This window comes from Camelina sativa, chromosome 9, assembly GCF_000633955.1.
Source record: "Camelina sativa cultivar DH55 chromosome 9, Cs, whole genome shotgun sequence".
Taxonomy (NCBI): Eukaryota; Viridiplantae; Streptophyta; class Magnoliopsida; order Brassicales; family Brassicaceae; genus Camelina; species Camelina sativa.
In genome coordinates, this window is record NC_025693.1 from 31,442,720 (window position 1) to 31,455,998 (window position 13,279).

Below are 13,279 nucleotides of genomic sequence, written 5' to 3' on the forward strand. Positions count from 1 at the left end.
AAAAAAAAAAAAAAAAAAAAAAAAAAACGATAAGGTTAAAGAAGATAAAAGTCCGATTCTTTCGGTTAAAAAGATTTGATTTTTTTATAGTTTGGTGATAATTTTGGAGGGAAGAAATTTCTTTTTTTGCTATTTCCCGCGAAGGCTCTCTTCTTAAAAGGATTAGAACCGCTTCTCTTTTTTTTTTTTTCTCTTGCCGATAAATTCTTTGCTTTAAGCTCGGAAAAAAAGAAAGGAAAGTGGGCTTTGAAGTGGGCCTCAATTCAGAAGACTAATTTACTGGGTTACCCTTATTTCTGTTTTTTACACACAATCTAATTGTTACATTTTTATCTTGAAAATAAACAAATACTTTTCTTAAATTTTAATAAAGTTTCTATATTGAAAAAAAAAGGAATAATTGGTGATTCCATTCCATTCCATTCAGCTTTATCCACGATGAACATTAAACCGGTGAATTAATCCACGATGTACCTTAAACCGGTGGAGTCAAACCGTGAGGGGCAAATCCGTCATTGACTAAGATGTTATCTCCTACCGTTGTCTTTTGTCTGCAACTCACTCACTCACTCTCACAGCTGTTACCTATTTCTAAAAAAAGAGATTTTTAACTTTTCCTCTCTCTCTCCTTCAGAGTGGAAGAAAGAAGATAGATTCTCAGTTTTTTCAAAGTTCAAACCCAAAAGAACACCTGGAGTTCTTGTTTCCAAGCTTCTTCTTATACTGGCATTTTCCAGAAATTGTGTGAAACCCTACAAAAAAAAAAAAATCGAAACTTTGTAAAACCCTAGAAGAACCTAAATTCTTAGAAACCCTAGCCAAGTTTCCTGTATTGAGGTGAAGGGAACTCACTCAGAAGCGACGAAATCGAATATGAAGAAGAAGAACCCAGAAAAACCCTTATTTCTGTTTCTAATTTTAGCTTCGAGCTTAGCATCAATGGCGACTGCAAAATCCACAATAGAGCCTTGCTCAACCAAAGACACTTGCAACTCATTGCTAGGCTACACGCTCTACACCGACCTCAAAGTCACAGAAGTAGCTTCTCTCTTCCAAGTTGACCCAGTCTCAATGCTCCTCTCTAACTCCATCGACATCTCTTACCCAGACGTCGAGAACCATCTCCTTCCCGCCAAGCTCTTCCTCAAGATCCCAATCACTTGCTCCTGCGTCGACGGAATCAGAAAATCCCTTACCACTCATTACAAGACTCGTACTTCCGACACGCTTGGATCGATCGCTGACTCTGTTTACGGGGGTCTTGTCTCGCCTGAGCAGATTCAGGTGGCGAATTCGGACACTGACCTTTCGGTTCTTGATGTAGGTACAAAGCTTGTGATTCCATTGCCTTGTGCTTGCTTCAATGGTACTGATGATTCTCTTCCCGCACTTTATCTATCTTACGTTGTGAGGGGTATTGACACTATGGCTGGAATCGCTAAGAGGTTCTCGACTAGTGTTTCGGATTTAACTAATGTGAATGCCATGGGAGCTCCTGATATCAATCCTGGTGATATCCTCGCTGTTCCATTGCTAGGTACGATGGTATAAGAGTTATAAAGTTTCAATCTTTGTACAGATTATAGCAGATATTGAATGTTTTGTGTCAAAACTTGTCAGCTTGTAGTTCAAATTTTCCCAAATACGCTACGGATTACGGATTGATCATTCCAAACGGAAGCTATGCTCTCACAGCAGGCCACTGTGTACAATGCAGTTGTGTACTTGGAAGCCGCAGGTATTAAGCTATTTGAGTTGTTTTGTTAATCGGTTTTGACAAGTTAGCTGATGATCTTTTGTATTGTTGTGATCACAGTATGTATTGTGAGCCTGCTTCTTTAGCAGTCTCTTGTTCCAGTATGAGATGTAGAAACAGCAACTTCATGCTCGGGAACATCTCTTCGCGGGAGAGTAGCTCTGGTTGTAAACTTACTACTTGTAGTTACAATGGTTTCGTTAGCGGCACTATCTTGACCACGTAATGAGTCTCTCCTTATCGTGTTTCACCTGCTAATGAATTTAACAACGTATTTAACCGATCTCTCTCGGTTCGTTTTTCAGGTTATCCATGTCTCTTCAACCACGATGTCCTGGTAAGTATACTGTCTAATGCCTTATCATAATCCCAATGAATGAAATCTTGGTCTCTAACTGAAATGCAAATGGTAAAACAATTTGCAGGACCGCAACAACTAGCGCCGCTTATAGCCCCGCCTGATAATGTTCCAAAGGAACTTATGTATTTACCTTCGCCTTCACCTTCACCTTCACCTCCGCCAGATTCTGATGATGATGTTGTTGGTGGAGGAATCATAACCGCACCAGCGGCTTCACCTAGAGGACTTACGGTTCCTTCAAGCAGTTCTATCCCGGGCAATCCAGCTAACGGTCCAGGCGGGAGTATCTCTGTTGCTTCTTGTCCATCGAGCTATTACTCATTCATTGCGTTTCTCATCTCCATTGCTTCTTGCTTTTTTGTAGTTTGAATGCAAGACAATCTCATTATTATTGGCTTAGTTCTTTGTTTCTTTAACTCCTGAACACTTCTTTGGTTAGTGATTGTGTTCACTAGCATATCTAAATACATCTTGATCAAGCCTACGAGGCCCACACTGTTGTAGTATGGATCTCAGATATTTGATACGAACACCTACTTCTAAAAGCCCAACCCAAACTATTTGGATGTAATCGGAAGAGAGAACCCAACTTTAGTTTTGAAATAACTTACTCCTCCAGCAAGATATTGTAATACGTTTTTATTCATTTTGTACATTCTATATTTTTCTCAACTTTTTCAAACAAAAAAAATTGGTCCTATGCCATCGATTGTTCAATAATTTTGTTGAAAATTAACTTTTAAAAATGAAACAAATAAATAGTAGGATTTAGGTAGTTGAACCTACTTAATGTACGAGCATCCCCATAATGATGAAACCCAGTTATCTTCACTTTCCTAGAAATTGCTCCAAACAAAAACATGTAGCGCACATACATATTTAATTTCAATAAATCGAAAAATCTCGATTTTAGCAAATTTAATTACATACCTACCTTAGCCCTACATGACTTATTTTGCACCTTCTTCGAAATTTCTCACGCCAAAGGCCGTACCATCGTACCAGTTTCTCTATCCATGATAAATTAAATGCACCTATCTGTAATCTATCCATATATATTATATTCAGACTTCAGAGGTAACTAAAGATATTGTAAAGATAATAGATTTGTAATGTTAAGGGCCGGGCCATCTCTTTGTTTAGTTGTTGGGAAAGTACGGAGGGAGTACGGTGCCAGTGAAGCTGGCCACTAGTATGGGAAACCGCTTCACCAGGGATAATTTTCTTATTTTCATGTGACTTGGATGTATGAGAAACTAAAACTTCACTGCCAAAACCGTATAATGAAAATGGTAGAAGCCTCGAGATGCTTTATTACCAAAAAAGAAAAAGGAATATTTTGGGGCTGTAAAGCTGACAAAAATTGCCTCTGTTTGACCTTTAAGGGTTTGCTTAAGACCAAAGTGTGAAATGTCCTAAGCGAAGACAAGTCTCATAAGCTCTCAAGGCTTTGTGAGAAAGTCAAGGCTGTCCCCAAAAAGAACATGCCCCATCTCTCAACTCCTTCGATCGTCATGTGCTCTTGCGTGTCTTAAAGGTCTATATATAAGGTTTGTTTTGGCTTTTTTGCCGAAATACACATGCTTCTTTTGAAATCATTATCTTGCTTTAGTATCTATCTACACATCTCCATATTTTCACATGCATGCACATATATTATTGTGGTATCTATCTAACATTTATTTTTTAAGTATCGAGAGACTTCTAAACCAGAAAAACCTAAATTAAACTATTTGAAAATGTCCATGCAGTCATTATAGAACTTTTATTGATAAACTTAATTAGATTGGAGCTCTATTTGAAATATCCGAAATGTTTTTAAAAACCCGTTGTAATTTCGATAAGCGTCGACCTGATCGATTGATTATATCTAGCGTAACAAATAAATCAAACTCAAGACTATCCAACTAGATGAAACTACTAAGTACATAGTTACGATCCCCTTATTTGTACGGTTGTTATGTAGTTATATAGTATTATATAAATGCAATATGGAGATTTAATTTGGTTGTTTTAGTATAAAATTAGCAAATCTAGATGTGTAGTTTAGCTAAGATTCGACGTGGAGAATCTCCTCAAAGTTCACAAAACGGCTTCATTCTATGTATTAAAAGAGCAAAGGGGAAAGTTAAGCTGCTTAAAAGTAGACTTAAGTATGATATAAACACATGATCCTTCTTTAATCTCTAATTCCACGTAGCTTTGTTTCGCGTTTTTTCTTCTAAAAGTATTATAACAACAAAGCAAATTATTAAGTGGTTGTACTCATCATCAAATAATACAATTGTATCAAGATTTTGACATATATCTAGGTTTACTGTTTACACTTACAGTTCGTTTTCTATGGGTGTGTGTGTGTTATAAGTGTGGGGAACGTATGATATTGCTTATCAAAACTAAAATATAAAATAAGAAAAAAACGCGGTTTTGTGCAGTAGCGAGTAGCCAGACAGAGTGTAAACAGCTGTTTTTGTTAAGTGATTCACTTACTTCAGTCTTCACTATTTGGCTGCGCGTTTCCATTTCCATTATAACTAATTTAATAATATTCACATAATATCAGTTTATCAACAAATATCTTAATATTTGATAGTACAACAAAACAAACACATACATATTTTGCTTAAAATGTTTAAGTTTATTCTAGTTTATCATTTTTGTTTGAGAGACCTCACATGCTACTTCATGAAGCTGCCTCCCCTTGTCCCTCCATATCAGAATCCTATGTATTTTCTTCCCTTTTTATTTTCATTAATTTCTTTATTAATTTTTATTATTCTCTCAATAGAGGTATTTAAAAACAAAGTTACAGTTTACTATTTAGCCTATAGTCAATCTAATAGATGTATATAAAACAAAGTTTCTATTTTTTTTAAAAGGGTAAAAGATAGATAAACACAATTTGTTTAAGGGTAAAAGATATATAAAACAAACTTATATACTACAATCAAATGTTAGATATAGACCAAAGGTGCTACATAAATTTTGATGAAACCCTCTTATTCTGATAATGGTTTATCTGATTAAATCATAATACTCCCTCCGTTTTAAAATACTTGTAATTCTAGACCTAATTTTTTGTTTTATTTTAGTTATCGTTTTTGATTTCCAATGTCATTTTTAATATAAAATTATATCATTTACCCCTTATTAAATGAAAAAAAAAATCCTTTAGAATTCTAATATTCAAACAAGGGTATAATAAAACATTTATCTGTTTTCTTAATATGTGTGAAAACTTCTAGAATGACAAGTAATTAAAAACGGAGGGAGTATGANAATTAGCATTCCTTTTTTTTTTTTTTTTTGACAACAATATAATTAGCATTCCTTCTGCATGTTATATTCGGACTTTTTTTTACTACCAATACCAACTGATTAATTTAAAACACAACATCTAAATTAACTCGTTTAATATTAACCAAAATAAAACAAAACATAGACCAATGAGCAGGTTTGAAGGGTCTCTTTCCTCGAAATATCGTAGGATTTGACACGTTCAAATGCAGCTGTAATTTGCAATTCCGGAAAGTGATAGCTATCTAAGTCATCAAAATATAAACTTCATTTTTCTCTTTTTACATTTAAAAATTCTCAACCTCAAAATTACTAAACCTTGATTTCCCCACCAAGTGGCTTCCGTACAGCTAGCTGTACACTCACCAGATAGATTTTTTATTTACTTTGAAACTGATGCTAGTTTTAAAATAAATTCCACTAATGGTTACTTTCAGGCCTACATATATTAATTACAAAAATTTAACCTCCAAACGTAATAAACAACACAATTGAATGTTACTCCACTAACTTGGCGTTCAAGATGGTGGAGAATGTCTCCTTCGATCTAAGTTAGTTTAGGTAACCAAATCAGAGCGTCCGAATTCTAAACGCTTAAAATAACGAAAGCATTTTAGTGTTTTACATATCTCATAAGTCATAAGTCAGTTTGAGATTCATCTATCTAACAAAAAATCTCTAGAAAATTGGAAGATATAGCTACTAGTATCTAATTATGTATACATAAGAAACAAAATCTGACATATCCATTTTGTGATTATGCGGGTGAAAAAATACTAATTTTAAAAACACCTGTCATGCACCAAAAACGTCACATTCATACACAAAAATGATACTATTTCATTTGACCACTTTAAAATTTATAAAATAAGCCATTATTGTCCCCTCCCCTCCTCTCACTCAATTCCCCGTATCAAGTCCATGATGCTATATATATATCTCCTATCCTTGACATTATTTGCCATCCAAAATACTTTTCTCTTATATAAACCCAACACCTATTTGAACATCAATAACAACATTACTACACTGCATCTACATATCATGGTGAAACAAGAACTCAAGATCCAAGTTACTACTTCCTCAATATCATCACTCTCTCATTCTTCAACATCTTCTACCTCTTCGTCATCTTCACTACATCATCATCAATCTAGTAAGAACAAGATAAAGAAGTACAAGGGAGTAAGGATGAGAAGTTGGGGATCATGGGTTACTGAAATCAGGGCACCAAATAAAAAGACAAGAATCTGGTTAGGTTCTTACTCGACCGCAGAAGCAGCTGCTAGGGCTTACGACGCTGCTCTCTTGTGTCTTAAGGGACCTAAAGCCAATTTCAACTTCCCTCACATCATCACCAATTCTTCTTTCCTTATGAACATTGATGAAAAGACCCTTCTGTCCCCCAAATCCATCCAAAAGGTCGCCGCTCAAGCCGCTAACTCCTTCTCTTCTGACCCTTTTGCCCCTCCCTCCGACGATGATCATGATGATGGACTCCATCATCATCCATCTCCTTCTTCTTCAGCTGCATCTTCTCCACCTCATCATAATGATGATGACGGTGACTTGGTATCGTTGATGGAATCTCATCATCATGATCATGATGACAGAATCCACCACCATCCATCTCCTTCTTCTTCAGCTGCATCTTCCCCACCAGATGATGGTGGTCATCATAATGACGATGATGGTGATTTGGTATCGTTGATGGAATCTTTCGTGGACTACAACGAACACGTGTCATTGATGGATCCATCATGGTATGGATTTGATCACAATGAGATGTTCTTCACCAACAGAGCTCCCTTTGATTATTCTTCACATTTAAATAGCTCGAAGACGACGACGATGGATGACTTGTACGACGATGCTGATATTAAGCTATGGAGTTTCACTTGATCAGACGGTCCATATGGGACACACTTCAATTCTTATCATTTCATTTAATTCATTCTTTTAAATCTATCATCACTTGTCATTCGTCGTGTTGTTTGTTTCTTTAAGTTGCAAGGAGCGAATTAACGATTGATTTGTATGAAAAAAATATATATATACACACACTAATTTAAGAAGATCACATGAACAAGATGCCTTTTTTGTCACTTCTTGACTTTTTCATGTATTTAATTACACACCTGTAATAAGTTTCGTACTTTGGTTTTTTTTTTTTAATTATTAAATCATGTAATTCCCAAGTCCAACTATATATTTCTTGATATTCAAGGCCCAATATGAGGGAGGGAGCTAATGTATAGACTAGTATTGGGAGACATACCACGGCACATTCTTTAGCTACAAAAAAGCCTTATACCCAATCATATTAAAACCCTAATGTAATCAAATTAGTATTGGGAGACATACCACGGCACTTTCTTTTTTCTTTTCCGCATAGTTCCGATCCCCATCGAATCTCTGATACGATTCAAACCAAAATGAAAAAAGTGGTACTCGCTCTGCAACGACAAGAGATTCATCTACAAACACTAGGATCTCGTCGAGGAACGATTCTGTCTTCTACTACGGTCAAAAGTGTGCCGTGTCGCCAATACTCATTTGATTACATTGGGGCTTTAAGATTGTAATATGTTAGGTCGGTCTCTCATATTGGGCCTAGAATTTACATCCACACGATCCACCTGATCTGTTTTTAGGTATAACTTAACGATATTCTCTCTGTGTATGCCATAAGCCAATAACATCAAATCTGATTCAAATGAAAGAAAAAAAAATGGGAAATCAAATTGAAAATTGAATAGCACATCACGCAATAAGAAGAAGTATATATGATTGTTAATCAATGGTTATAAACTTATAATTACACTAGTAAAAATGTCTAGCATTGTTACAGAAAAAAATGTGGGTATAAGGCTTTTTTGTAGCTAAAAAATGTTTGTTACAACTTTGATACCAAAATAATTAGTAACTATTTGGTAGTAGCAAATGTTTTCAGTATAGCAAATTGTCGCAAATTGTTACAGTTTAGTTACAACTTATCCGTAACTAATTGATACAAAAAGTTACAGATATCCGTGGGTATTTGCTACGTTTTGTTTCGGTTATTTACGTAGCACTTAGATACACTTAGCTACGAATTCAGCGTAAGCATTACCTTCTAGCTGCTACAACAATTTGTAACAGAGGAGCTTCTATTTGCTACCAGTTGTTTTGTGGAGTGAATTGAAATTTAAATTGAAATTTATGGGGTGAATTGTTTGCTTTGTGGGGCAAGTTTTAAAAACAAACTGGGAATCATAAATAAACTGCAAATATCATTGCACAACAAGGTCATTGTGATTACAAAATACAAAACAAGTCAATGTACAACAATTCACGTTTACAACATGAATAACCTAAACAACACAGAGAGATAGGCTACTACTATAGATTGAAGAACCAAATCACATATAATGAAACATCCAATAAACATAAAAACACAAGAGTTGGAAATGTATATACATACCACATGGCACCGTTTTCTCGCTGAGGATGAAGAACTGGCATCAATCTCCTTGACTCTTGTGCTAGTAAGGCATCAATTGTCATTTGTGCATTGTGATTTCCCCTTCCTCCGTGTTCCCCTCTACCCTGGTGTTGAAGTCTCCCTCCGCCGCGTCCACCACGACCATAGCCTCTTCAATCACCGCGTCCACCAGCGAAGGCACCACCACCACCACCACCAAGTCTAACACCACGGCCACCCCCAACGCCACCACCACTAATGTTGGTAAAGAGTTAACAATGTTGTAAAAATTAACCACAAACGGATAAAATCAGAAGAGGACAAAGAAAGTAGTTATAGGGCCTTCTTTTCATACTTGATAGGGCTAAAAAGCAGAGAAGCACAACACAAAAACATCAGATAAACTAATACAAAACCTAGTTAGTCAGCGTGCATTCAAGATAGAAAGTGAGTACCTTCCAGCAAAAACAATAATCCGTTGGCGTTGATTCTTGTTTTGGCGATGCTTAAAAGCAAGCTGAGCAATCTGGATGGTCGCCGTTAAGTTGATCTCACCTCCAACATCAAGGCCTGAAAAAGATGGAGCAAGTAGGATTAAACTCAATTGTTCATATAATAAAAAGAGACAGAGATGACAAATTAATTGATGTTCTTAGAAGAAGATTACAAAGACATACTGTGCATACAGGCCAAGATTTTGCCAAGATCAGAGGTAGAAGTAGTCAAAACTCAAACTCCTTTGCCAGCCATAGTCAAAATCCCCACCGTATTCTCCAGATTGACTGGAAAATCGAAAGATCCCTTAAATCAAAATCTCAGAGGTAAACCCACAAAACCCTAATAAATCGAATCCAAAAGCGAGATGTGTTAATATATATACGTGGGTTTTAGCCCCGTAAAGAAGATTAACAGCTTCCGTCTGAGCCTGTAACCTACACGGAGAGTAATCTCCGTTTCGCATCCACTCCGAGTTGTCGATGCATATCATAGTCGCCTATGCAGGACAGAGATCCAACAGAATCAAAATTAAGCAGCCAACATGGAGATCAAACGAAGAAATCGAGGATAGACGAAGGAATTAAGCACCCAGTATCGGAGCAACGAAGATCGAGAGGCAAAAGAAATTTTTAGGTTTGATGTCTCTCTATTAATAGACTTAGAGAATGAAGGGCTGAGATGTTTTGCTCAAAATAAAAACGAATGGCTGAGATTATAACATGTACCAGGTTGGATTACCGGGTCATTTTTGTTACGGCCAATTCGTAGCAAACAATTTTTTTTTTTCAAAAAAATATATTAACCACAAATTGTTACGCCTGCTATGTTCCTACAAATACGTACGTCACAAAATTTGTCATAAATTAGCTACATAGTTGATCTGTAGCTATTCGTATTTAACCTATGACGAATACTCACTAAATTGATACAAAAAAATAATCTAATATTTGGTCTCTATTAGTTACTTTTTGTAGGTAATTTTTGCTACAAATTTTTTCAGTCGCCATATACGTAACTATCTACCCAGGTTTTACTAGTGTTAGCAGATATATCATATATGTTGATCAAAAAATAAAATAATTACCAGGTATATTTGATAGATGAACAAATAAAAGGGGTTTACGTTTTACTATAAGATAATGTGAGCAAGTTTTACACATTTGTAGCCAAAACAGCCAGACATGTTTTTATTTTGAGAAAAAGAGGCTTTGTAAGAAAATTATACTAGTCTTTTAACAAAAGTAAGATACTTAAAATTTATAAAGGTTAATTTATAAGGTTTTAATCTCACATGTGCTTCGTCGATTCAACAGGCCCTGGCTGCTAGACTGTTGTTACACAGAAGCCATATGTTACTTAGCTGTCTTTTTACCTTTTTCAATTGTTTGTTCTTTTTAGTTTGTACTTTACTTTTAGTTTTACTAGAGAGGCTCTCAAGTCCCAACCTTAATTATCTCATAATTTCTCTGATAATCCTGATTGCTATAACGGTTTTTATTTAATTAAGTATATGTTGATATATATATATATATATATAACATTGTGTTACCTTATTATATGTAGATATTAGTAATCAGTTTGGATATTTTAATTTACACAAATTCTCTCACATATAGTATATGATAGGTGAAGGCTTTACCTTTTCCTGCCCTGTAGTGAATTGTTAATTAGACCTTATATTCGACTTCGCAACTTCTTGGAGATAGGCTTTGATGAAGCTGTAAGCAACAAAATATATAATCATATCATATGCAAATATATATATATGCTGATCGTTATACACTAAAGTAATAATACTGGAAGATAGGAGCGGGCCGCGCGAATGAAAGATCAAATGGTCCATAGAAAGGTGGTAATTGCCAAACTCGAGGTGACAAAAAATGGAAAAGTCGGTTTGCTTTTTATTTTTTGAATTTTAGTGTTAATAATGCAACTTGTAATTATGTTGTCTACTTTGCATGTTTTGTATCAACCAACTTGATATATCAATGATCCAAATTAAAAGGAGTATGAGTTTTGAGAGGTTTACCATTTGGCTGCTCCTGTTTGATTCATTATTTGGGGAATTTAATTTTTTTTTTTTTGGTGTATCAAAGTAGTGAAGTAACCCTAGCTATAATAATGTAAAGATGGCATTAATCACTGAATACGGAGTGTCGCGTGGAAAGCTATTTGACCAAATATGCTTTGGGTCAAACAACGAACCCCATTGGACAGGCACTTTCATCAATCCCTTCATTAGTTTCATTTAAAAATCTCCATTAAGTATGTGAGTTTAATAAACAAACCCATTAAATTTATCAGTATGATGCCTTTATTACTCTTTGAGTTTAAATAAATTTGTAATAAACGAGGCAATATAGACATGCATGTCATATGGAAATGGAATGATGGAATCTTAGTAAGTAAATAAAATATGTATGACACAACAAATAATTTATTATTATGGAGGAAAAGAAGGAAAAGTCTAATTTAAAGATATGAAATACAGTAAAATGTTTGTTCTATTTTATTTTCGTCCACAAAGTTTATTAGAAATTGTCTTGGATATTACTAGTATTTGTAATACGGATGATCATATAATCTAAACAAGCTAAGTACGTGGTATTCGTGCAATTATCCAAATTATTGGCTGTGTGCATAGATGTCGTATATTGAATAATATGGCAGCCTTAATCTGTTGTCGACCAATCAAAGAAATAAATTACGTGTCGCGAGTAAATATATATCAATAATTTCAATAAATGCTTGTTACTCGTAGCTCTAGCTAGGGTGATATTTATTGCGATTGAAATTTCATTTATAGGCATAGTACAGTGTCTGTTTATAGAATTTGAAAATTGGACCGGCTGTTTTGTTTTTTCTTTTTTTCTTTAGGGGAATATTGCATGTTTGAGTGGTTAGAGTAGAGAGACTTCAAAGTTCGAATCTCCAAAGATTTGAGTCAAACTGTTGATGTAAGCAAAATTACCACAGGATCTTCATCATGACATCAAACCATTTCCTGAAGAGTACCAGTTAGTCGATATACCATGCACACACGCAAGATATGAATGAATCAGCCCAGATAACAAATGAATCGAGATACTTAATTTATATACAAGTAATTATCTTATATACGTATAGTCAGTGTTCAAGAAAGCGCTAGGCGGTATGTGGGCGGTGACCCAGCGCCTATCGCCTAGCGCCTAGCGCCTAGAACGCCTAGTCGGAATTTTAGGCGTTTTAAGGCGGTTTAGGCATTTACAATACGAACATTATATATATAATATTATATGTAAAATTATGTAAAAATATACTTCCTCCGTTTCATAATATAGGATGTTTAGAGAAGTATTTTTGTTTCATAATATAGGATGTCTCCAACTTTCTATGCAGCTTTTAGATTAAATCTATATTTTATATTATGCAGTTTTATCTCTGATTGGTTAAGCTGTTTAAAAGTAATTTTTTCTTAATATGTGTGTTTTAACTAAAACATCCTATATTTTGAAACGGAGGGAGTATGTTAGAAGAAATAAATAATAATAAATCATAAACTAAAATTAGTAAAACTAAAAATATATTTATTTAATTTAGATTAATAACATATTAACCTTTATATGAATATAAACTTAAAATTTTAAATATATGTAATTAAAAATAAAAAATATACAATAAAATAATATTATGTGATTTTAGGCGGTCTAAACGGTCGTCTAGGCGTCTGCTGAGCGCCTAGCGCCTAGACGGCGTCTAGGCGACCGCCTAGACCGCTTTCTTGAACACTGCGTATAGTATATATTTTATCATTGCCACATGCCATTGCCAACATATTTATATGAGATTTAGCCAAAGACATATATATTCTGCACGTTGGTTTAACATAACGATTTAGTGTATAACCTGTAAGTATGAATCTNNN

The 13,279-nt window shown here is 34.8% G+C and overlaps 2 protein-coding genes and 1 long non-coding RNA gene across 4 annotated transcripts; 2 read left to right on the top strand and 1 right to left on the bottom strand.

Annotated features, from left to right (window-relative positions):
- On the top strand, window positions 572-2,601 carry LOC104713433 (lysM domain-containing GPI-anchored protein 2-like). Its single transcript, XM_010430543.2, has 5 exons — window positions 572-1,537; window positions 1,621-1,738; window positions 1,817-1,978; window positions 2,062-2,093; window positions 2,182-2,601. The coding sequence occupies exons 1-5, from the start codon at window positions 874-876 to the stop codon at window positions 2,484-2,486; spliced, it is 1,281 nt and encodes a 426-aa protein (XP_010428845.1). The 5' UTR covers window positions 572-873; the 3' UTR covers window positions 2,487-2,601.
- Window positions 6,326-7,536, top strand: LOC104713434 (ethylene-responsive transcription factor ERF013-like). Its single transcript, XM_010430544.1, has one exon. The coding sequence runs from the start codon at window positions 6,336-6,338 to the stop codon at window positions 7,314-7,316; it is 981 nt and encodes a 326-aa protein (XP_010428846.1). The 5' UTR covers window positions 6,326-6,335; the 3' UTR covers window positions 7,317-7,536.
- LOC104713435 lies at window positions 9,155-10,016 on the bottom strand. Of its 2 annotated transcripts, XR_002033435.1 has the most exons (4): window positions 9,758-10,016; window positions 9,555-9,659; window positions 9,333-9,447; window positions 9,155-9,241 (listed from the first exon to the last, which is right to left on the bottom strand). It is a non-coding gene; the product is annotated as an uncharacterized LOC104713435 (long non-coding RNA). The 2 variants fall into 2 exon arrangements; XR_755617.2 differs by having other exon boundaries at window positions 9,162-9,241; window positions 9,555-10,014.